At 35.4% G+C, this 27,279-nt stretch overlaps 1 protein-coding gene across 2 annotated transcripts in view; it reads right to left on the reverse strand.

The window, feature by feature from the left end:
* Positions 1-13,297, reverse strand: part of LOC150098729 (complement factor H-like) — a 601,741-nt gene extending 588,444 nt beyond the window's left edge. For both annotated transcript variants that reach the window (XM_090405340.1, XM_090405339.1), the window contains exon 1: positions 13,087-13,297. In XM_090405340.1, the coding sequence (XP_090261466.1) occupies positions 13,087-13,159 (73 nt within the window). In that variant the 5' untranslated portion in view covers positions 13,160-13,297. The remainder of the gene's footprint in view (positions 1-13,086) is intronic.
* Positions 13,298-27,279: the final 13,982 nt, after the last annotated feature.

Below are 27,279 nucleotides of genomic sequence, written 5' to 3' on the forward strand. Positions count from 1 at the left end.
GTGGTTCTCAGTAAGATCTGCAAAATATCCCTCTACAACTGCAATCACCTCTTGATTCGAAGTAAAATGCTGATCAACGAGGAATAGTTTTAGTTTTCGGAAGAGATAGAAGTCAGAGAGAGCCAAATCTGGGGAATAGGGTGGATGTTCCAACAATTCATAGTGCAGATCCCTTAATTTTCCCATTGCCAAAACACCTTTGTGAGCAGACGCATTGTCCTGATGAAGGATGATTTTTTTCTTCTACAAACCAAGTCTTTTCTCATGAATTTTTTCGTCTAGTCTAGTTAAAAGATCGGAATAATATTCCCCTGTTATTGTTTTTACCCTTTTCAAGATAATTAATAAACAAAATACCTTTAGCATCCCAAAACACCAATACCATGACTTTGTCTTCTTTGGCGCTGAACAACCGGCTTCTCTCCAGTGTTTTGACTGCTGTGTGAAGTCTGGTGTGTAATGGTGAATCGAAGTCTCATCCACAGTAATAAATTGAAGCACAAAATCAGTTTTATTCTTGTTAGAACGTTCCAAGCACTGTTCAGATTTTCATGCGAGTGCGCACCCATCTTGCGCAAAGCTTTTAATTTGCAATTCTTCATGCAGCAGTATGAGCCTACTTCATGGGCATATAGGCCTACTTGTTGCAGACAAGTCCTGTTCTGCATCCTTTATCCACAACTCATCGTAGAGCACGTTTTCAGTGGTGGTGGTGGTGGTGGTGTATCCATAAAAATTGGACAGGACACCAGTGGACTAATGCACGTGCTCTTTACCGATGAGAGTTGTTTTAGTCCTTCCTCCGATTCTTGATGGCACTTGATCTGGCGTGAAAGAGGTACTGCTTCCCATCGCGAGAATGCACTTGATAGGGATAGATACGGTGGTGCTGAGGTAATGGTGTGAGGAGGCATGGATAAAGGGACTATGACTGGTGAACGATATTGCAACGAAGTTCTTTAATGCCATGTTCGATTGTTCCGTGGTGCTCAGGAGAAGAATTAATTTTTACGAATGACAGTGCCACACTACATCGCGCACGAGCAGCGGAGATACTTCTGGAAACCGAGGATATTAATTGAATAGAGTGGCCAGCACGCCTCCCAGACCTCAAACCCATTGGACACGTTTGGGATGCGATAGAGAGACACATTGCAGCATGAAATTCCCCTCCATAAAACAAACAAGGCTTTATCCTTTCTCTGAAGGAGGAGTGGGTCACCCGGTGCTAAGTATTGTACGACATTGTGAAAGCTGCATAGCAGTTCGGGAGTGAACACATTCCATACTAAAATGTCTCTCCGCATAGTTTTCTGTAAGCACTGTCCATTAATTCCTTAACTTCGTCCTTAAAAAATTGAAACGTTTGCCTAAAACGTATTGCAATTAAATTTGTAAGAAATATATGATACATTTTTGTATCATATAATTTATTAGTGTGCTGGCAATAAATGTATGTCCACATTTGGCTGTATTCATGAAATTTTTCACATGCAGGTAAAAATGTAGTTTGCCCTTAACTTTTGGCCAACAATACCAAAAAGTTTTTTGTTTTGTTTTTTTTACTGAATGATTTAACAGCAGTTAAGTTCTTTGCAAGACATGCAGCAATAATAAGAAGCGTAATTGTCATGTTATATACTTCACAACTAAAGTGATGACAATATGGAGCTTTTTTTCACCAAAGTGTTATTATGTTGCTGGTTAACACCTGAAAACGAACACATGAATAAAAAATAAAATAAAATAAAATCTGTATTTCTTAATAGTCTCAAAATTTTAAGTGTGGCATTATGATAAAATAACGAAATACGAGATTTAGTGACTTCTATACACAGATATTTGCTTTCGAAGACTAAATTTGTTCTGAGAAGACCATTATATTATATGGGCTAATGAAGGAGGGGTGAGATATTCAGTATCATATAGAGGAGGCAGTATTCTTGTGATAATAAGACAGGCTCAGACGTACCTTAAAAGATATCTAGGAATTTGAGGAAAATCATAGATAAACGTCTGTGTTTTTTTCCGTCGATTTCTTTGAAAGTGGAGAAATTTCTCCGCTTTATATGAGAAAGGGATGCATATTTTCACTTTTTTTTTTTTGTAATTTTTGTTCATCTCACAGCGAGAAATAATGTAGAAAATTGTGTATGCCTTTGAATGAAATCCGAAGCATACAAAATTTTCTACATTATTTACCAAAGTATTATTTAATGTCCCTTTGTTTTTTTATCAGCTTTAGGAAATTTAAAATTTGTTATCGATGTCAATTTCTTTTATTCATGATACCAAGCATGCGCCTTATTTTAAGCTATTGTTGTTGTTATCAGCCTGTAGAATCCCATTATTGGGCAAAGGCCTCCCCCATGATATTCCATTCGGCTCTAGTTTGATACATTTTCTCTACTGGACGAGGTTAATCCTGCTGTTAGACTAAGTTCCTTTCGCCATCTGGTCTTCTGTTCTACCTCTACTTCTCTTTCTTTCTCTAGGTATCCAGCAAGTGGTGAGTTTATTTCATGTATCATCTTGTTTTCTGATCAAGTGTCCTTCCCATTTCCATTTTAGGGATTTTGCAGTTATTGTAGCGTTAGTGACTTTTGTTTTCTGTCTTATTTCTAGGGGTCTTATTTTTTCTATCCTTTTTATGTTTAACATACTTTGGAAAATTACTATTTGAAACTATTGATTTGTTCAAAAACCTCATTATTAATTAGAAATTTTCGCCGGACGAAAGATGGTCCTTAAAAATATATATAATTTTCATTTACAAGTTGAATGTAGAAACTGTCTCAAGTAGAGTAATGTGGGCAAATATGAGAATGGGGAACTGGACAATGAGACCTATTTGTGCCTATGGTCCCACAGAAGGTTCTACAAAGGTAGAAGTGGAGGAATTGTTTGAGGTTTTAGAAAAAGCAACTGACACAATGAAAAAGGAAAAGTTGGTCCTTGTTGGGGATCTAAATAGTAGAGTAGGAAATGATTGTGAGACATACAAAAATATTTTGGGAAAATTTGGAGAAAAGAGCAAAGCTAATAATAATGGCAAATATCTGTTGGATTTCTGCTCAGGACATGGACTGGTTATTACTAACACCATGTTCCAACATAAAAATGTGCACAAATTCACATGGAGAGAAGAGGCTAGGAATAAGAAAAGTCTCATTGACTATGTTATTGTTGATAGTGATGTTTTCTCCTTGGTGCAGGACACCAGAGTGTACAGAGGATTTGAAATTGGAAGTGATCACTACTTAGTCTTGAGCAGGATAAAATTGAATTTCATATTGAAAAGAATAACATGTAAGAAAGTTTTAAAGCGAATAAAAGTTGAGCAGCTCTCAGATGTAAACTGTAGACTAAAATACAGAAATATTATTGAAAAGAAAATGAAAGAGTTTGAGAACAGGAATCAAACCTTGGAGATTCAGTGGCAAACTCTGAAGGAAACATTGATTGATTCTGCCAGAGAGGCATGTGGTGAGGTTGTGTGCAAAGATAAAAAAATCAGAACTCCCTGGTGGACACAGGAAGTTAAAGAGGCAGTGAAGGAAAAGAAGAAAGCATATCAAAAGTTCCTGGCAAATAAGTCAGCTTTTACTCTTACAGAATACAAAGACAAATGTAAGAAAGCTAAACAGTGTGTAAAACTAGCTAAACAAAAGTCATGGGAGGACTTTGGCAAGAATATGGAAAATAAATATCAAGAAGGTGGCAAAATATTCTGGAGGTTGTTGAAGAAGCTTAGGAATGGAGGAAAGAGTGCTGTAAAAGGAATTAGAGATGATAAAGGTGAAATGAAAACAGGAGAAAAAGATATCCTTGAAGTATGGAGTAATTACTTTGAAAAACTGCTAAATGAAACAAGCAGTGATGACAGCACAGTGATAAAAAACACTGACCAGGCATGCAGTCAGGAATACATATCCATACTTGAAGTAGAAAAAGCCATCAAAGGCTTGAAATGTGGAAAGGCAGCAGGAGTAGATGATATTCGACCAGAAATGCTGAAGTATGGTGGTATAAGAGTCTTACAGTGGTTGCACTGCATAGTTCAGAAAGCCTGGACAGAGGGACGAATTCCCGATGATTGGAGTAGAGCTCTCATAGTACCCATATATAAAAAGGGAAATAAAACTGAATGTGAGAATTACAGAGGTATTTCCCTACTGAGTGTTCCTGGCAAGATCTATGCAAGTATACTTGAGAATCGGTTGAGAAGAATTGTGGAAGAAAAGCTTGGTGAAGAACAAGCTGGATTCAGGCCAAATAGAGGCTGTCAGGATCAGATCTTCACTTTACGACAAATAGTCGAGAAAGCATGGGAATATAACAAAGATCTGTATTTAAGTTTTGTCGATTTGGAAAAGGCATATGACAAGGTGCCAAGATAGAAGCTATTCAATACGCTGCAGTTATATGGTGTCAATGGGGCATTATATCAAGCAATACTTAATCTTTATTTGAGTTGTGAGTCAGCAGTTAGAATTGAAGTAAGTACAGGAAGATGGTTTAATGTTAAATCTGGTGTGAGACAAGGATGTACATTATCCCCTCTGTTATTCATTATCTATATGGATCACATTATGAAGGAATGTGGTATTAAACCTGATATCAAAATTGGAGATGTTAATGTCAGCTCTTTGCTTTATGCGGATGATGTTATACTTCTAAATAAATCCGCTACAAGTCTGCAAGATTCTCTGACTAAATTGAATAGCTGTTGTAATAGATATGGTATGAAGGTCAGCAATAAAAAGACAAAGACAATGAAAATAGGCAGAATCATTGAAAATGTCAACTGTGTTGTGAATGGAGAACCTGTGGAACAAGTAAAACATTTCAGCTACTTAGGCACAATTTTTACTGAAGATGGTAAACTAAATATGGAAATAGACAACAGAATCAGTAAAGCTGGCGGTGTGGGAAGTCAATTGAATAAATTCATATGGAATAAGAAAGAAATTAGTCGGAACACTAAATTAGCTGTATACAAGACTGTGTTCAAACCAATTTTAACTTATGGATCTGAGAGCTGGGTCAGAAGTAAAACACTTGACCAAAGACTAGAGACCGCAGATATGAGAGTCCTGAGAAAGATTAGAGGCGTGAACAGATGGCATCAATGGCAATATCATATTAAAAATGAGGATATTAGGAAAGAACTTGACATTGTCAGCATCCAGGAATGCGTTAGCAGAGCTAATCTCAGATGGTATGGTCACTTAAATAGAATGGGAGAGGAAAGATTAGCAAAACAAGTGTTCTCTGCCAGGTTGGCAGGAAAACGACGCAGAGGAAGACCAAGATATAGGTGGATTGATACGGTACAAAGTGCCTTAGACGATAGAAATATAAGATCTGATAATGTTGGAGTCTTGACAAGTAACAGACTGATTTGGAGGAAAATTGTAGATAGGAAGTTAGTAATGATGTAATTTTTTCATGTAGTACTGTCATATCCTGTACACCCCTTGAGGGTAAATGGCAGGAATTTGATGATAATGATGATGATGATGTAGAAACTGGTTGACAACATGGTGTTTCCATTTATAAGAGCCTCCGTAGTTCAGTCAGTATCGAAGGTGCCTTTATTTAAAAAGACCTGGGTTAGATTTCAATATAGGATGCATAGAATCTTTATAAGGGCTTTTTCATTTGGGATTTTTATAAGGTCGGTCAGCCAATCTCATACGGAGGTATGATTCTCCTTCTGGAAACTTGGATTTTTCATCCCACAGAACAGGCACACCGATCATAAGAACACAATCAATTAACAGACACATTGGCCTCATAGCTGAATTGCTTCGGCCGTAAATACAAAACAATAAAAACATATTTTTATAAGAAAAACATCGTTGAAATTAAAAATTTAAACAGACCTCAGAATATTTTTCTATGTTTTATTCTTGGTACGTAATTTAGTAATCACGTTTCTAAATAATTACTTCAGGTATTCAGAAGTCATTATCTCTAATGTTTAGATTACATTTATCATTTGATTTCTTTTCACTCTATTCTAAAGTTTTTAAGATATAGGGCAATTAAAAGCAGTGTTTGATCTCTGATGAGAAGATACATACACTTTAAGGCCCACCTTTCATAATTGGGTTGTGGGGGCAACAGCTGCAAGGAGAACTTCCAATGGTCACGATCCTCTGCCACCAAGCTCAGGTGTTCTGGTGGGATTCCCAAACGTGTCCACCCGAGGTTTTGGATATAATCTATCCAGCGAGTCCTTGGCCTTCCACGTGGCCTCCCACCCTCTGGCGTGTCAAAGAGAGCCTGCTGAGGGAGTCTCTCTTGTGGCATTCTGACCAGATGCCCATACAAACGTAACTGGGATCTCTCAACACAGAGAAGCAGCGGTTGAGTATTGAGGGTTTCCCAAATTGCAGAGCTTCTGATCTGTCGAGTCTTGTCAGTCCCGCAACCGCTCGAAGGAACCTCATTTCAGCCACTTGGATTAGTGTCCGCATTCTTTCGGACACGAATCCATTCAACTCTCATGACAATACGTGAGGATGGGGACATAGACTATATTGGAGGACAGCCAGCTTTGCCTTCTAGCTTAACTCCCTGCTTCAATACTACCAAACGGCCAAGTTCCCGCAATATTGAGCTTGCTAAGCCAATTCGAGTATCTAGCTCTACGTCCCATTTTCCATCATTCGTGAATGTGGACCCAAGGTATTTAAACTTCTCCACCTGCCTTATTGGGACTCCACTTACATGTAGAGTGCACTGGGATGATTGTCTTGAGACCACAAATGTTTCAGTTTTGGCCACACTGATCATCATTCCGGCATCTGCACAAACAGAACTAGGTCACCTGCTCTAGATCACTACATCTTCCAATTCTGACACACTCACTGCCTCAACTGTGCCTATCAATCCAGTCCATAAATATTATGAAAAGGAGGGGGTGACAGAACACACCCTTTCGTGGAGGCCAACGGAGACTTCGAAAGCTTCAGACTTTGTGCTGTTTACCCTGACACAAAATTCTGGGCATTCATACAGGGACTTGATGGCAGCTAATAGTTGGCCATCCACTCCATATTCCTGTACTAATTGCCAAAGCTTATCCCAGGGAACCCAGTCATATGCCTTCTCCAAGTCCACAAACATGTGTAGACATTCTTGGCATATTCCCAGGATTTCTCAAAGACTTGACTTAAAGTGAAAATTTCGTCAGTTGTGCTTCTATCAGGATGATAGCCATATTGTTCTTCCTGGAACTTTGACTCAATATGCTCCTGCACTGTCTTTCCAAGCACCTAGTATACACTTTCCCAGGCAGACTGAGTATAGAGATGCCATGATAGTTACTGCAATCCTTCTGGTCTCCCTTCTTGAAGACTGGTATTATTATGCCTGTCTGCCATTGCTTTGGTGTTCGCCTAGATATCCAAGCAGCCTGATGCACTTGAGTCAGCCAGAGAGCACCGTCTCAATTTAAAAGTTTTGCTTCCAAGAGTTGACAGTTTCTTGAAATATTTGAGGGCTTGCATGAACAAATAAGACTTTTAATTCACTGAGTCAAAAAGAAAAAAAAAAAGTCTCTGGTTAGTTTGTGGCATAAAATTTCACAAAGAAAGAAAATGTTATGGTCTTACTGAAATTTGTATAACACATCAACGACACCCAATTTGTTCCTTTAAATTTACACATTTTATTTGAATGAAATATTATTTACAAATTGTATTTACTGAATCTAACATACTGAAAATAAATAAAGTGAAAAATACGATCTATTTTTTTTTGTTCCTTAATCTTCTTATTGTTAAATTTGCACTGTTGTTCAAAGCTTCTTCCAATGCTTGTAGAATTGCCATCATGTGGTTTTTGACAATGTGACTCCATCTGAAAGTTAATTTTCATCTGGTGATAGTTGGAAATTTATTAATGTAGTAAAATTAAGGGTTGCATATTTATTTTTTTGAAACCAATACATATACTTCTGAGAATTATTAAAAGCACAGAATCTTTCGTTATATTTCCAAAAGCATAAAAGTTCACGTTATGTTTTTACATTTTGGGCATCCAATTTCATTTAAATCAAGAACAGGCCCCCACCTATTAACCTCGTAAATGTTTTTGATTTTTCTCTTCCTTTGGTGAGTAATATTTGATATTGGCATGTTGATTCTATCATCCAATTTCTTAGTTTGTCCAGAGATAGTGATCCAATTTCCCACTTCAGCTGATGGTTATATTTTATTAACTAAGAATTCTGTTTTTTAATTCTTTAAGGTAATTCTTTCCAACTTCAAGGTGATTTTGTCAATGCATATCTTACAATAATTCCATCAGAAATACATTTTTTTAGGAAATAAATTTGAAGTCTTATTCAAAAGAAATTGGCAATCAATTATAGCAATGATAACTGAAATTTTTGTATTTTTCACCCACTGTCAATTTTTCGTAATCGTTTTCCTTCATTCTTCTTCTTCTTCTTCTTCTTCAGATTATTTCATATGGCACCCAAATAAATAGTTATTTATTATTATTATTATTATTATTATTATTATTATTATTATTATTATTATTATTATTATTATTATTATTTCACTGATTATTAGCTCTGATCTTATATTTTATATTAACTTTCTGTTACAAAATTCTAAACAATTAGAACTTTCCACAAAGAAACTTTCAAAGAATTTTGTGGCTCATCCGTTATTTTTACATTACCAAACACAAAATACCACAACCCAAAACAGCAGGTGCAGTTGATGAACGATTACCTTAAGTCCAAATTCACTTGACTCTATGGTTTTTTCTTATAGTACTGTTTACCCTTACTATATGCCCTACCCTGACTGTTCCTTCAGAAATGAACCTTTTGCACAGATGACTCAACAACATGTTTTTGCATGCTGTTGGATATACTGTTGGTGTGTTTTTATCTTACTTTGTGTGGGGAAAGGTAAAATTTGTATATGTGTTCTCTGGAGAGTACAAATATTATTTCTATACCAAACTTTAAGAGTTTAAGTCATGTTTTTGGGTTAATTATATATGCTATCTCTATGTAAAACAACCAAATTCTAGCAGTTCGGATTTTCGATTATGTGAACGAATTGTTTTCAGATAACTCAAGCAATGTCAAAAGGTAGCCTTAGACAATTTCTAAAATAATCAATACATGGATATCAGTTTTCAACACTTTTTCTTTTTTTCCCGTTCCTGGCATTAATTTCATAGTAGTGATTTTTTTAAAAAATAATTAAACAGAATTGCATTAAGGTATAAAGTTGTGGATTTAAATATCAAATTCTAATCAGAATAACTGACTAAAAATGCACTGTGGAAAAACACAACAACAAAAGCACACATTTTTGTTCATTTAAGTTTACAAATGCATATTTTATTTTGCTGAATTATTATTTACAAGTATATTCACTGAGAAAAATTCGAATCATGTAATTACCTAAAAATATTTCACAATATTTAGTTTAGACTCTTAACATTTTCCAAAGAGTTCAATGAATAAATTTTTTTGTTACTCACTGTTTCTTGGTTACATTACATCAAAATAGCTGGTCACGCAAAAGAGTTTTTAAATCAGATACCATGGTAACCACACCTCCATACATTTGATATTGTGTCAGTATAGAAATGACACCAGCCCTCCCTAAACATTCTGTGTATTCTTTTGTCAACAAATATACACAAACAGTTTTCGTAAAATGTTCATCAATGTCCCAAAATAAAGAATCTTTATCAAATTGGATAAAATCTTGAAAGTCTAATTTTACCATTGATGAATTTAAATGATTAGCAATAATTTTCCCCATGATACGAATAGCTGGTAATTCAGTTTCCAAAAATAGTAAATGATTATCAATGTCATACAGTTTTGGTGAAAATCTCTCTGCTTCTTCACAACTAATAGAAAAAACTACTTCCATCAGCTCCTGTATCATCAAGTATTAGTTCCCCATCTTGGCATTTCAAAATATAACACTCACCAAGGTCCATTGCATAGTCAACTCTTCTTCGCAAGTAGCCGAGGATATCAGACCACTTCCTGTGTAACTTTTCCCAAGTGGTCCTGGATAAATACATCACAATGTATGTGTCTTCTAAAATAATAATCGGTTTCCATCCTTTTAGAGCTAGGTGAAGAGTTTTGTCTTGTGCTATTTTCCTGAAGAAAGAAAATTTCAATGACTTTTGTGGCTCACCCATTATTTTACTTTACTTTCCTGGATACCAATCACCACAACAGAATACGATAGCTGTGCGGGATGAACAAATTGCCATAACTGCAAAGATGCTTGACTTGTTTGTTTTTCCTTGTAGTACTGTTTAACTTACCCTTAACCCTGACCGTTCCTTCCAAAATGAACTTTCACACAGATAATTCATGGATATGTTTCTATGTGCTGTTGGATATGATGTTGATGTGAGATTATCTTACTTTGAGACATCATAGGGCAAATATTATCTCTGTGGCTCTAAGGGTATTCTATGTTATTTGGCTTTATTATGTTAAGTATTTTATCCTCAAAAAGTGTTTTTGATGTTAGACCATGTGACTACTTCTTAAATTCTTAAATTATTCAGAAAATCCTAAACACAGCCACCATCACAACTCTACTCTACTCTAAGAATTCCCACCCTTTAACAGGAAAGAAATACCCCAAAATGTATTGGAAAATTAGTAAACTCATCTATAGACAACCAAACCAAACACACCACGTGATGTTTCTGACAGAAGGAGGGGGAGGCAGCGAAATTCCAAACATTCCAAAATCAATAACAACAAACATCCACGTCACGATTCCTTATCTTATCTCGATCTTGATCTTGTCACTAGTGTCCCACCAATCACGACACGATTCCTTATACACTAATATATCTCCCTTTCAATTCAAAACAACAACGTCACTTATTTACAACTAAAAAATGATGTCACTTATTTGCAAATAGCAAATGACGTCACTTATCTTCATCAATAACAACAAACATTCACGTCTCGATTCCTTATCTTATCTTGATCTTTTCAGAAGGGCACCAGCAATCACGACATGATTCCTTATACACTAATATATCTCCCTTTCCATTCAAAACAACAACGTCACTTATTTATAACTAACAAATGACATCACTTATCTACATCTCATAACAACAAACATTCACATCACAATTCCTTATCCTATCTTGATCTTGATCTGGTCAGAAGTGCACCACCAATCACAATACGAATCGTTATCTCTACCATCACCCATAATTCCATACGCGAACCAAAACACAAGAACTCACGTCACTGACACATATACCCCAGGGAAATTCCAAACATTCCAAATCCATGACGTCACACACAATGACATCATCAAATCGACAACCAATCACTTCACGATTCCTTATCTTATCTTGATCTTGTCAGAAGTGACACCCCTACTACTAACGTGGAAATGCCAACTAATTCATCCTTCACGCATTGCATTGTTTAGTTTAATTTTTAATCTGTTGTATTCCTTCATTGCCTAAAGAAGTTGAGCTAGTTCAATTGAGTAGAAAGGGTTTGTCATAGGGAATTTGCCATTCGTCAAATGTCATGTTTTTAAGGTAGCTTCCAGCAAACGTTTGGATGCGTTTTATAATTCCAGTTTTAAATATTGACGTTTATTTCCATATTGCTAGAACTCCAAAGAAACACCGTAATATGTTCGACTAGAAGAGCACTTAGTAAGTCTTTCTTCACCAAAGAAATATTTACAAAATGTTGTAAATGTTTCTTTGGTACCATCTCTTCAGTTAGTCAATCCCTGCCACATAGGGTTCCCTCTCCGAACCTCGTATCTAAATTAATTATTTGCTAAGGTAAATAATTAAAATAAGTAACAAAATGTTGTTACAGAGTTGTTTATTACTACATGGGAATATATCGGACAATATCAAATAACAGAGTTTTCTGAAAATTGCAATGCAATATTTACAAGAAATCATGAATATTACAATGATCATTGTAATTCTGCACTAGCTTATTGAAGCTGCCTCGTTCTTAAACCAATCCATTCAGCGATTTTTATTTTTTACATACAGAGCAACCTATCGTTTAATATTTTAAACTAAAATGGAGCTTCATGCTTTTAGCAGCAATGTATTCAATTTCAGCAAGCAGATTATTCGTCTGCAACTGGCACAGGACATTTTATTTTTCTTATTAGAAGAGTGGGATTTGTGTTGAAAACAAAGTCAGTCTAGATATAGAGTATATAACAATGCTGTTTAGGAGGTGAGAAACATTTATAAGGATTTTTCAACCCAAACTCAGTTACTTAGTTTCAGTTTTACTGGAAAATTGAGTTAACTTGTAGTAACACACAGCATTTCTGTAGCGTATAATACGAGATATAGATGTGTCTCACAAAATGTGTGAGGTTTTAATCCAGTTTTGTATGTGTGCTCACAGAGCAATCTTTTGTTTTTATCAAAAACGATAATGCAAGCGAAAAAAACTAATTTTTTGTTGTTGTTTTTGTAGATGCTAATATAAAGTACACGTACATGATGTGCGTAAAATTTTAATGTACATAAAAAGTACCCATGCCTATTCAGTTATCAGCCGTCCCAGTACTTTTTCACCTAAATTTCATAAACCTATTTTTTTTCTTAGAATAGATGTATATTCGTTTCTTACTTACGGACGACATTTCTATTAGTTGAGTATGTTCATGGACTTTTTTTTTGTTGTTGTTGTTTTGATTGGAGGATATAAAGATAACTGGAATTACCAACAGAAAATCTTACTCTTCACCCCAAAACTAGTTAACATAGCCTTGAATTCTACTAGGCCAAATATTTTCATCCAAGGGTAACTTTGGGAAAAAAAAAAACCTGAAAACAGACATCCTGTTTGAACGCATTGGTTTTTCAAAGAAAGTAATGCGTGGCAAAACCACACTCGCTACAGTTTCTTGTTGGAAATTAATGTGCCATACATTTTTTTAAGAAAAAAAAATAAGATCCTTTTTTACTTCGAGATTAAAATAACGAAAAATATCACTTATAAATATAAAGTCAAGATCATAAACATGCTAATAATGAGTTTTATATTCTACTTACCATTTGTAAACGGTGCTAAACTTTTCAAGCCAATTGTTAAGTAAAACAAGAATAAGAAATCCATTCTTAGCATTTTCGTAAAAGTTATTCACTGCTCCAGAGATTTCAATCAAAATAGTTCTTTCTTCCACCAGTCTGTAAGACCAATTTTGAAATGCAAAAATAAATATCTTTGCTTAACTTAAGTAATTTGATATCCAAACCAATGACCTTTGTCCCGCAAAACTGCACAAGTTCCTCGTTCAAGAGAGCGTTATCGATAAACACATCCTTTGATGCAATACCAACCCACATTTCTGTGATGTCATTTGGGTCATTATTTCGAGGAAATATAACTTATCTTTCATTTCATTATTTCCAGGAAATAGATCTTCACCTTTTAATACTGTTTTGAAGAGGTTAAAAAAAATGATGGTAATTGGAACGAAATACAAATCATAATTCATTTTTAAAAAGCGGAAATATAACTTTTATATATGCACATTTCATATAAACATGAAATAATTAATGAAACCTAATCAAAATCTAATAAATCATATGACTTTTGTTTGAAAGATTAAGACAACAAAGTAATATTTTGAAGTTTCAAGATTACAGACTTGACTATCAAAACTTGGCAGAAAAAGCCTGTTATAAAGAACTTGAAACTAATGAACCCCCCCCCCAAAAAAAAAGGGGAGAGGCACACCAAACAAAGTGAAGAAGGGAAGAACTGCATCGTTCACTTCGTTTTGATCAGATTTTGACATCAAAAGTGATGAGAGATTTAAATGCAATGCAATTTCGAGGAATAATCAACACGCTCAGAAAGAATTCTGAGTATTTTATTTGTTTATTTTTTTGTGGTATCTATATTTTGTTATTATATGATAGTATATTGCTACATATAACAAGAAAAATTTAATTTTAAAACACCTATGCCTATGACATGTATGTTTTTAGGACAAATTCACAAATATAATATTATTCTTCAATGATTCTTTGCCTATAACATAAGATACTTATCAAACCTTAACATTGTGGGACTTATATATAAGCCTATAAATTTTAGGTTATTTACTTACTATTACCCTAAAATTTACTCCCTAGTGGTGCGCCTCTTAAACATTATAGCTTAGATGCATTAACAAATTTAAATGTATATGCAGGGTTGGATTTAAGGCTCTTATGGCCCCTAAGTTATAACTTTTAAGAGTCTCATTTTACTGTGTAAATTTTAGGTTTTCTATACTGAGAAAGAGGTTCCTTGTAATGTGAGATTCTAAACTGTAGATTGTCTAGCTTATGCATATATCCGGCTACATACTTTAATAGGAGCTACCACTTTATTAAGAACAGCATTTACTAACAAGCGGGACCTACCTTTTTACTTTAAGAATGGGTTGTATTCTATGTGACACTGTTCTAAGAACGTTTTAACGTTCTTCTGGGATGTTTTTCCACAAAAACGGATAAACTAATGCAAAATATTAATAGGGAATTTTAATAAAAATATCAAGCTGTCGCTGATACAAAGTTATTAAATTTTAGGGAAACTTCGTTATAGTTGTCTGAAGCAGCGTATACTTTAAAATACTAGAAAATTTAGGACTGATCACCTAGAACCTCAGAGAGGTTCTAGATGATTGCTTTTATAAAATCACGTAGAAAATGTTCTAACAGTTGTGATATAATATTCATTGGAATTAAAATGGATGAAATTTAAACAAATAAAATAAAATAAATAAAAAAGGAAAAAAACGAAACAAATGACAGATTTTGTGGTGAAGTAACAAAGAATTTATTTAACAGAACTGATGCTAATTCATATTAGACAACACTGAAGGCCATCTTATATCAAATAAATTAATTTCTTGGCTTATTCCTGGAAGTAAAATTCATAAGAAATCAGAGTTGCATCGAATAAATAACCAAGTTTCCAAAAACATACTTGGGAAATTTGATTATTAATAGTTTTTCTGGCACGGGCAAGCGGGTTTTTTTCTCCCGGAAACTTGGGTTTTTCCAGGTATAAGTGATAACTAGCGTTAACTATATTTCTAATTTAAGATTGTAAAGTGAAATTTGATCCCAGCCTCAAAATTATGACAACGATTTTTTATTTATCTGTATGAAAGATAAATAAAAAGGTAAAAGAAAGGAATAAATTAGTTTCTTTTAAAGCTCCTTTGAAAATTATTTTATGAGTATATGACAGATGTCTTTATATTAGTTTCACATATCTAATAATAATGAGATATGTGAACACATATCTCATTATTATTATTATGTGACATATCCAATGACTCCTTTCACTGAACGTGGAAGGGCACATGACTCCATTACATAACAACTCACTATCTCTTCTACTTATCTGATCAATTCATAAAACTAACGAACAAATCCGTAACGGCATTTTCTTCCCCATGGGAAGTAGACAAGGCCATTTAGCCCTATGTTTTGAAGACGAGTAGGCAGTTAGCCTCCTTCTTCAGCCAATTATAGAATGGCTGGCCCATGCATATTAGTGATTTTAATTTGCAACCGCCAATTAAAATCGGTTAATTGGCGTAGACAAGAGCATGCCAGACAATGTCATCTTCTCATGCATACTACAACACTACCATTTAATACCCAACGCCATCTACCGCTCATTGCAACCACCGATAACATTTTTTGTCTGTAAGCTGTGTGTGTCCTGTTACAATTATTATGTAGAAGAGGAAATACTATTTACCAGATCGTATAATACAGAAGGCTGGCATTTCTGATAAATTATTTGGAAGTTGATAAGATTGGAGATAGAAATGGAATATTTCGTTTGGTATTAACAAGAAACAAATTACACATTAGGTTTAATCAATTCATATTTGCACATTGTTAGCAGATTGGTTAATGCAGATTAAATAATTTATAAAGGTGATATATACCATAAAGTAAAGAATTGTAGCTAGTAAGTCTTATTAGCATTATTTACAAGTAACAGCATGAGTAGCTCATTCGATTTCAACTATGTCCTTTGACTAGAAACTGGTTTCGAATAGGACGTGAAGAACTATTATCAGTGCCTTTCAATTAAAGGTGAGGTACTGGTCTCATAAGGAGGTGGTAGGGATTTTCTTTCAGGTAAATTGAGTTTCTCTTCCAGCAAAAAGGCGAACCTGCCAAGAGAATACAGAGAATTTATACATAAAAATACATTATAACAATAGCTTTATATTAGTTTCATAGATGGTGCCGTACCTGTTAGTAGGGGCCTCACAGCCATTGTATCATCATACAATGGCTAGCTAATTCACAAGTAAAATAATAATAATAGCAATCATTCACTTGATGGTGATAACTCTTTGAGGAGAACAAAACATGGCTTCATTGAGGTAACATCAAAGATGACAGCTGCTTACTTTTTATAAAATCAGAACTGAAGTTGACTAAGGCAACAGTTATAACATGATTTGTTTGTATTTCAGCATACTCTTAATTACTGAGATGAGTTGGATGTTGACTGAATGATAGCCAAGAGGATGAGAAGAGAATATTTAAGGGAGACTTCAAAGAGCAGGATGAATACGAGTTGGTCGCTCGAGGATTTGATGTTAGCGCATTATCGTTAAATATGTCATTAAATAATAGAAATTCAAATAATAATAGTAAAATTTCACTGCTTCCTGGTGACGTGAAACTAAACCAGTAGTCATTTGTTTTGATGGCCTCCTCATTTCTTGACAAGGTAATCATAGAAAATTGGAGAAAGTGAAGTTAAAAATTTCTTAAGAAATGTAAAGAAAAGAATGAATGTAATGTAATGAAAAAATAAATGTAATGAAAAGAAAAGAATGAATAACAGATTAAGGTATCAGTGTGTAACAGGTCTATCTAATCAATTCATAAAACTAAAAATCAATTGTAATGAAGAAATCCGTAACGGCGTTTTCTTCCCCATGGGAAGTAGACAAGGCCATTTAGCCCTATGTTTTGAAGACAAGTAGGCAGTTGTCTCCTTCTTCAGCCAATTATAGAATGGCAGGCCCTTGCATATTAGTGATTTTAATTTGCAACCGCCAATTAAAATCGGTTAATTGGCGTAGACAAGAGCATGCCAGACAATTTCATCTTCTCATATTCCCTAACCCTATATATTATTGCTTGCAATAGTGTCAGTTCTACTGTCAAGTTCCTGAATTCATTTGATGCAGATTCTTTACTCATTAAACTGTTGGAGTTTAAGGAGATTCAGTTGGAGAAGAAAGTCGCTGAACATTAAAAAAACGACATTACAAAACAATCCAATAAAGCAACTCTCAACTTGTTGGCTGTTGGCAATTGACCTGCAAAAGGGTACTGCTCTCCCATTCTAGCAGCGGTAGACCGTACTATAACCAGTTTGAATGCTATTCAAATTTCCCAGACTTTTGTGCAGCACTTCTTAGAACGGTGCTTCCATATATAATAGCTTTAGGTTAAGTTATTATTTGCTAATTAACATTTATTTTAGAAAGAATGAAAGGACCTACTTACTCACTTTTATTACCTATAAGGGAATAAAAGGCGTTAGCTGATTGATTTTGAAGAATAGTGACCAAACAACATAGTCTGTATATTCATTAAAAAGTAAAAATGATTGTAGTTTTTTGGAAACTTTCAAATTAATTATTATTATCATTAAACTACATTCATATACACACTTATTGGCTTATTTTCCTAATTACTTTCAATCTTATGCTATTTTCGACTTCATTATTAAGTTCAGTACTAAATAATAAAAACACATAAAAATTCCTTGAAGTAATTCGAATTTGAAATCTTTACTAATCTGGGAATCATCTTTATCCTTCGAGTATATTCAGCCACGTTTTCTGATTGTTATTATTTTTTCTAAAATAAATGATAATGACTAAATAAACAATAAGTTTTTAGCATAACTGCAGATTGGATATATCCAATCAGTTACATTTTCACTAAGTTTTAGTTATTCAGTTATTCAAGTATTTAATTCGTAGAGAATCTAGGTCAAGAATTATATTGTTAAGACAACTATTAAGGCTCAAAAGAGTGCAGATTTAATTAAAAGATATCTAATTTAGGAGGGGTTGCTGAATGAAAGTGATGTTTGCACTCCTCAGCACTAGACCACCCGAAGAAAGAGCGTTGAAAATCGATTCTAATCGCCAACTAGATTTGATTCTATTCTTTGGCCTGTTTGTCGGTTTCTCAAGATGAAGAACTTGCGTTCACGAGAGGAAAACTTTTCTACATTCGATAAGACCAAGCATCTTCATTTGGAATAGTTAAATACAGAAGGGAAGATAATGAAGAAGAAGATAAGTTATGAGTGAACACACACAAACCAACCTATATGTGGGATGGTGAATCACTTATTGCACATATGGTTTTGCGCACGTTAGTGGTTTCTCGTTATATGGATCCTACTTTTTTTTCTTCCCCTCTCAACATTCAGTTAGTCAACTGCAGATTATGACTGTTAAGTTTAGTTTCTTTCTGGATGCTCCGTTTTTTTTTTTAAATCGAAAACAAAAACAATGAACACATTTGGGAGAATTTATAAGTGCCGAAAAGTTATAAATATGAATTTGTGTAATTCTCGAAATTCGCCCTTTGTCATTCTTGTTGGATTTAATAGCTTTTCACTGAAGACCGATCATAATAATAAGCATTGAAAAAAAAGAACAAAAAATTTCAGCTTTCTATCTAAAATTATTTGAAGGAATAATAATGATTAACATTCCTTATGATTTTGTAGTCATTTAGGCAAACGATTTCTGCTATTTAAAGTTTTAATTATCAAAAGTAGCAAATGCTAAAAATAATATGAACTTCGCATGAGTTTCTTTGGTATTGTTCTGCATCGAAAATAAGGACTCTGTGTAGTAAGTACGAATATTCGTCATTCATCATTGTCACTGATTGCTATTATTGATAATTATTAATATTATTGATAATTATTACTGATTTCTCTTTACTGAACATAGTCAGGAAATGCTGATTCTTAGTAAAATCTCATTCCTTAAATACACCAGGTGTATAATAATCTGTGCCTAAATCGATTGTTGGCCTATTGTGTTATTAATAATAGTGAAGCACTTGCTAGTGATGAACTGGGATTCGAATACAATGTAGCACGAGAAAAAATGTTCAGGAACCTGTTTTTTTTTTTTTTTTTTCTTGCAAAACAACAACCAGCCAGAGAACAATCACACACACTGCAGATTATCGTTTTCAAATGTAGGTTTATGAGTGACCAAGCTACTTTGACATAAACTATAAAGGCAGATCAAATGAGGGTCTAGCCCAATGGTTCGTAACCGGTGTTCCCCGGAACACTTGTGTTCCGCCGGTGAAAGATGTCACATGACATCTTTCAAAAACATTACCGGCAATATTAAAACCTGTACTAGACTAAATTGTAAATATGGTAAATTACATTAAGTCAAGACCTTTAAAAGCACGCCTTTAAAAAAAAACTTTGCATATCTCTGGAAGCCAAGTACCAATCTTTGCTTTTGCACACTGAAATAAGATGGTTATCCAGGGGTAAAGTGCTATTCCGAATTTTAGAACGTAAGAATGAATTATTGGCTTTTTTTTCAAAATGAAGGAACCGATGCGTTTGTAAAGTGTCTTCAAAATGATATTTGGTGTTTGCTAAAATGACATATTTAGCCGATATTTTAAAAATTACAGTACTTAAATAGAGTGTTAATCAGTGGTGCCAGGGGAAATTTTTAAGTGGGGTGCTGCATATCCAAAAAAAAAAAAAAAAAACTTTCTTTTTCCTAATCAGTAACGAATTTATTAATAAATAAATTTACATATTAAAAATTGCTTTATTAAAAATATTTCATCTTCACCACGAACAAACGCCAATAATAAAAGTTTCGTATCAATAGCAATGACAAACGCAAACGAACATCAGCGTTAGATCGCAGTGCATTTGTTTCGTGTAACGATAATTGAAAAATATGATTCTTTTCATATTTTCAACAGTGACACCCGTCATAATTCAGCCTTGTATCTATAATAAATAAATATATGTTATTTTAACAAAATAAAATAAGATTTACAAAAAATAGTTCACCACGCACATGCACCAATAATAAACGTTTCATATCTCACAGATGATACACTGCTCAAGCGGCAGTGTATCTAATGACGTAACGTGCAATGACAACCGCAAACGAATATCGGCTTTAGATCGCAGTGCATTTGTTTCGTAATCTAAAGCGTCAATCGAACAATTTCAATTATTAACTATTCAATCACTGTCGAAACATAAGCTGTAACCTTTAACATGTTGTATTGCATTTTTATGATGTTGTAAGCATTGGTATTATTTATAAACACAAACAAAATTTAATTTTTCATTTTTTCCTTGGGGGTGCTGCAGTGTCACAGTGCTTATGTACGAGCCGCCACTGGTGTTAATACAAGTATCTAATAGAAAATGAAATATTTTAACATTCGCTGACAAATTGTCAGCTTTTCAGGGAAAAGTATCTCTTTGGAAAATCGCATTTCAGAAAAAATACAGTAGATATGTTTCCTTCGCTGCATAATAAAAATATCGAGGGAATTATTTCCGTTATAATTATAACAGAACATTTAACGATATTGAAAGAAAATGTTTCAATTTACATTCTTTCTTTAAATACACACAATTATGACTGGATACAAAATCCATTTGGCACAGTTAATACATTGAGTTGAGAATTTTCGTTACAAGAAGTAGAACAATTAGTTACCTTGTCAACGGATCATACTCTAAAATGAAATTCTCTGAAATAACTCGTGAGGAATTTTGGATTTTTGTCCAATCCGAATCTCTCCACAAGAGTACTGAAAATTTTGTTACAGTTTTCAACATCATATTTGTGCGAGCTCGGTTTCTCAATATTAACCAATATAAAAACTAAAAAGCGTGAATGACTGACTAATATAAACAAAGAAATGAGGGTAGCTATGTCACATATTATACCTAATATTGCTGAAATCTGCAAAAGCCGAAAAGCTCAAGTAACCCCATTAAAATAGGTTCCATTTTTATAAAAGGCAAGTCCATGCATATTTTTGTTGTTACTTTTATGATCCTAATGCGTTTGGTGTTCCCCAAATTTTTCTTATAGTTAAAAGTGTTCCGTGACTTCGAAAAGGTTAAGAACCATTGGTCTAGACATTGCTGTATTTGTCATTAGGACATTATTAATAATCACCACAGAATGATTGTTCGTGGATAAGGGGGTTCTTTTCTCTGTAAAACTTGTATGTATTTCTTTAATCGGATTACCTGGTTGAGGGACGAAAATTACGAATATCCAGGAGAAAAAAAATCCCTCCCACACTCGGTATGAAACTGGCTAACTCACCCATCCCCTGAAAAACCCAGTTAGAGATTCTTTGCATCCTAGACAGGATTCGATCCCAGGTCTTTCCAACCCAAAGGTTTGGTCATACCGGCAGAGATAAGGAGGCTCGTATTACGTTATTAAAATGTTCATACAACATTATTATATCAACTGCTTTCCTGCAGCGGCAGCAGGAAGGCAGTTGAGCTTAACACGTAAAAAATAAGATTATGGTGATAGTGATTAAAAAGAAAAACATTCGTGAAAGGCTGCTTAGCTAATAATTGTTTCTACCTTTCTTTGTGTGTGTGTGTAGTTCAGTGAATGTGGTTTGCATACCACGGCGCCTGACCGCACGAAGAAAGATTTTGTTTCGAATCTAGTCATCGACTAGAGGAAATTTTTCTAAGCCTTTTTTTCGACCGGTTCTGAAGTTAGTCGATCTCTGGCATGGGCAAGCGGGTTTTTCCTCCCAGAAACTCGGGTTTTTCGTCCCATACACTCAAGAAAACCGTAGAACTCACATTATTTCAGACGTTAAATATATAGTGTTAGGGTTAGGGATGGCAGCACTTGTTGAGCCATCTCTCTTCAGTGCGTGCCGCTTAATTAGTGATAGCCTTGGGCCAGCTATCTCTGATTGGCTGCCAGTGGACATTGAACTGCCCACTCAGTCTCCAAAAGTTAGATGGGGCTAAACAGCCTCGCCTACTCCCTATACATGAATAAAAAGGCATAAGCTGATTATATATATATATATTTCACTTTTTTTTAAAATAACCTGGTTGATTGAGTGGTTAGCATATTTTCCCTCTGGCCAAGAAGCTGCGGGTTCGAATCCCGCCTAGGGTATAGATGGTTGGTGAGTGTCTTTCACTTTCATACATTCTTTCAGAAAAATATGTGTTACGTGTCCACTCTCCAAAGATGAAGTGAGTCACCATGGGAGAAGTTGACCCAAACTACCTGCAATGGCAGAGGCCTTCACCCAGCATGGGGAAGTTACAGGCTGTTTCATTCATATATTTATTATTATTATTATTATTATTATTATTATTCTTATTAAGAGAGACCTCCAGGGAATCAGGTACTCATTGAGAGTGGCCACACACTACATGCACCAGCTATCATACTTATTCTTGAATTCACTCACACTGCTTTCACTCACAACATCCAATGCCAAACCATTCCAGTCACACACCACCCTATGAGAGAAAATCCTTAGCGGCATTCATTCTCAGGTTCCAAGGATGTCCTCTTATCCTTTCCTCATCCTCAATAAATTGAAAAATTCCATCAACTGAAATCCTGTATAATCCTTTCAGAAGTTTATATCAATCATATCATAGTGTCAATCATATCACGCCTGTTCGCTAGTGTGTACATCTACAAATTCTCAATGTGTCTTCATAATCAGTATTCCGCAATTCTGATATAATTTTTAACAGTCTCCTTTCGACTTTCTCCAATATATCAGAATCACAACGGAAACCAGGAGACCAGACCTGCGCACAATTGTCCAAGTGAGGTCTTATCAAGGTCTTGTAAAAAGGCAAAATAACATTCTAATCTTTACATGGGAATATTCGTTTCAGCATTGCAATTATCTTCTGAGTTGTATTTGCAATTTTTACTACATGGCCCCTGAACTGCTTCCTATGTACTAACACTCCAAGATCCCTAGCCTCATCAGTTTTTTCCAGCATAATTCACCAAATTTTGCCTACATTATGCCCATTCCCACAATTCCAGCCTATTAAAATCATTCTACAAGTACTGCATATCAGCAGCATTCTTGATTACCCTACCTATCTTTGCATCATCAGCAAATAGCTGTATTGCTTGTCAAATCCTTCCCAATGTCATTAATGTATAGATTGAATAACAGTGGGCCAAGCACTGATTTTTATGGTACACCACTGGTGTACCCATAAGGATCAGTGAATGTTGGTGAATGAAGTTATTGTGGAATTTTTTTTCTTAAATTTTTAAAATTTTTGAGGGATGTTTTATGATTAGTTTAAGTGCAGGAAAACCTAGTTAATTAGATTTACTTTCATTCTAGTAGAGCAAAATGAAGAGTAAAATAGCAAGTGTTCATACAAGAGGATGCCACCGAAGGCAGGATTGAATTGAAGTTTAGAGACTGTATATTGCACATCATCAGCCATTCTAATTCTCCTGGCTTGCTGTACACAGTTGTCATAGAGTCTCTTCTGTGCAGACTAAGCACTCTACTCAGTGAAGCTTATCCCTTGACACGTTCCAAGTACTGACATCACTATTGCAGTTCATCAGGAAGAAGTCTTCTCACATGACAGCATATCCAGATGTATCAGACTGCCACAGGAGAAAATTAAAGCTGCACTTAACCACTGGAACGTAGTGCAGTAACTGAAAAGACAGAACCGAGACATTAATGCCCAGGACAAACAAATATTTCGCTCTATCTTAAAAACACACTTTCCTAAGCCACAGAAACTGGGACACGCTATTTGGAAGGTTTAAATAAATACTAAAAAAAGGACTAGAGTTCGAGCTATTGAATTTCTCAGAGGACATCATCTAAATAGCTGCCAATGTGCTTTAGCATATGCTAAAGATTCTAGTGACTATAGAAAAAATTACACAAATACACTTGGAAATTTATCGTTTCATACGGAATAAAACCAACTGGCTCGCATACAGTGAGCTCTGCCTACCTCTTCAGAAAGAAGAGTAGGACTTTGGTATCATTTATGTCTTTTCTTCCTTAATATCTACACAAAGCTGACCACAGATCGACCACATCCTCTCCTCTTCAACAAGATGTCTCTTCTCAAATTTTCTAAGAATGACAGCAACGCACATGCCGATCTGCCAAGCTTTTACAGAGATGTCTTTCGATAGGGGAAATGTTTAGATCTGCAACAAGCAATGAACGCAGGCTCAGTTCTTGATAAATTCAAGGAGCCTGTCTTCCATAATAGAAAGAAAAGAAGTTCCGTTATAGAAAAGCAGCTCTTCTTCTTCAGGTTAGTGCAATGTACCAGATAGGTGAGATTAATGCCTTATAAAGAGGAACAATCATTTATTTCCCTTCTCGTTAGTGTTTTCAAAATGGCAGGCATCTTTCGCATTATCTTCCATCGTCTTTAGCATTTCATCTTTGCAATATGTCCGCATGAACCACTTACAGTCGCGTTACACCTGAATTATCAGTCTCCCTAATGGAACACACGACCACCAATAGCGTATACAGCCTTCCATCTCATTGCCTGATATTCAAACTATGGATTTGATGTTAAACTTCATTCATTCTTCATTACCCATGCTAATAGATTTATGCAAGTAATGTGTGCTTCCGGTAATTAGACTTTTTCTACCAGAGAAAACAGATTTTTAATCTGCTATTCAGAAATATTCGATGGGCACGGCCGTACTTACACTTTTAAGGAGGGCGGGCCCGAGACACTAGAGTGCTCCGGAGCCACTCATTGTTTGGAGTCTTTAAATTGGTCCTAATTTTTCAGGGTTCCCGGCTAAAGCCTCTTGCGCAGTGAATAAGTACAGTCCTGTCGATGGTGAACACTCGATATGTGTGCAATTAATAATAGTGAGGATTAGGAACACGAGATGGTTATATTTGTTTCTTCTGTATTCACTGTGCGTTATTACTCATCTCACTGCTTCTATAATGGAAGTTAGAGAACGGGGCATCACACATTTCTAAAGGTTGGGACTAAATAACTGTTAATTGTTATCTTTGTAAAATGAAAATGAAGAATATTTATTTGTCTACCGTTTGTTATTCTTTCAAATATCTTTGCAAAATCTTGTAATGTTATTGTCTACTTACAGCCCCTCATCCGACACGACCGTTTTTTTATTATAAGATATTATATGATAGCAAAGACAACACCAGCTCTTAATGATGTTCTGCTTTGCCAGAAAATTACTATTACTCACTACTGAATTTTGACCCATATCAACTTTGCGAAAACTTAACCACTGCTATTCAAGAATTACTAATTAGCCTGAAATTTGCTGCTTGTATTGTGGCATCAAAACGCCTACCTAATGGTCCGTTCACAGTGGGACTATCTTGCCTCATTTGGCATCATGGTGACAGAGTTGAAGCTCAAAGAACGTTAGCGGCAGAATTCCTTCTCATGTTCCTTTAACACATGCCCTGATATTCCATTCGATCTCTTTGCTGCGTTTACATTTAGAATTGGCAACATGTTTCAGATTTCCAGTTCATCCACCTGATGAGCTGGAAACTGTTCTTTCCTCTTATACAAACACACTGCTTGGAAAGAAATTAAAGGGCACCATAGTGTGAGCAAAAATCAGCCATAGCGTGCAATGTAATGAGATATAGGGCCTTCTTTCCCTGCGATGACTGCAGCAATCCCACGAAAATACGTTTTCACAAGCGTACGATAGCGATTAATGGGAATTTTCGACCATTCTTCCTGTTGGCATGCAATAAGGTCCTGGACTGTTGCCGGTAAGACGTCCCTTGACCTCATCTAACGCTCCAGTTCATCCACAGATGTTCAATAGGGTTGAGATCAGGGCTTTGCCAAGGCCAGTTAAGTGTGGTGACATCATGTCCGCAGTTACAGCAGCGGTCTTATGATACGGCGCATTATGTTCCTGAAAGAGACAATGACTAGTTCCGTAGAAAACTCCACAAAGTAGGAACCATTGCATTGTCCAAAATGTTCAGATACCTCTGAGTTCAATGTTCGTGGCACCACAAACAGAGGTCCAAGAATAAACTAAGAAAAACCGGATCATACTCTCACATCGCCGTCTCCGAATTTCATAGTTGGGATTACGCACTCTGGTAAGAGATGTTCACCTGGCATTCGCCACATGCACACTCGTCCATCTCCTTGTTAGAGGATGTAACATGATCACTGGTCCATACACAGCTTTCCAAGCTCCCACGTCCTACTGTACATGCTCTTTGCACCAGTGAAGACGACGCTGAATGCTGGTTCAGGTAACGTGGAGCTTTCATATTGTGTCCTACCATGGAAACCCGTATTTTGAACCTCGGTTCTAAATTTTATTTATTTTATTTTTTTTTTGTGCCGATTTATGTTTCAGTCTATGCCCGAAACTCCACATGGAATGTTTCGGCCGACGAATTTAGTTTTTACACATCGTCCTTCGAAGTACTTCATGGTCATTCGGTGAGTGTGGTGCGTCGTGTACTGTGGGTAGCACTTTTAGTTGACTTTGTGCTCTCCATCTCAGTATGCTATCACTGATTGTTGACTTGGGGTGGTCAAATTTGTCAACTGTTTGCTGAACAGATTGGCCTGCAGCACAGCATACTATCATAGCACCTCTTTCAAACTCCGCCAGTTTCCATCTCGCAGTGCTTTCACTTGAACACAGTTGTATTGACTTCGGAGCAACATATTCCTCCAATATATACTGTCTACAAACACACTACTCGTTACATGGCGCGATGCACCTTGCCCATGGGAGTGTCAGTTGACTTCGTTTTAAGCAGTCTCTCTCTCTCTATGTGTGTGTGTGTAATATTTGATGCTACAATATACTGTATATAAATTGTAACATCAACTCTCCATATCACACTGCTATCGGTGTATAGGGAAACTGACTACTTGCACTGCTCTTCATTGTAGTTTTAAACACTTCGCAGAAATCCCAACTACTTTGATATGTAAATTGGTTATTTAATTTTTCTGCAAATGTCCGTGATTTAAATGATTTCACTGCTATGTGATCCTGCAGCAACAACATTCGAAGAGACTTGAGCCTTAATCCTAGAAGTTATTTTATGAACAGTCGTTATATCACCTGGTTATCCACTAGATGTCACTGAGTCACG

Source organism: Typopeltis vanoorti, chromosome 15 (genome assembly GCF_054136105.1).
Source record: "Typopeltis vanoorti isolate ZY-2024b chromosome 15, IOZ_Tvanoo_1.0, whole genome shotgun sequence".
Classification (NCBI taxonomy): Eukaryota; Metazoa; Arthropoda; class Arachnida; order Uropygi; family Thelyphonidae; genus Typopeltis; species Typopeltis vanoorti.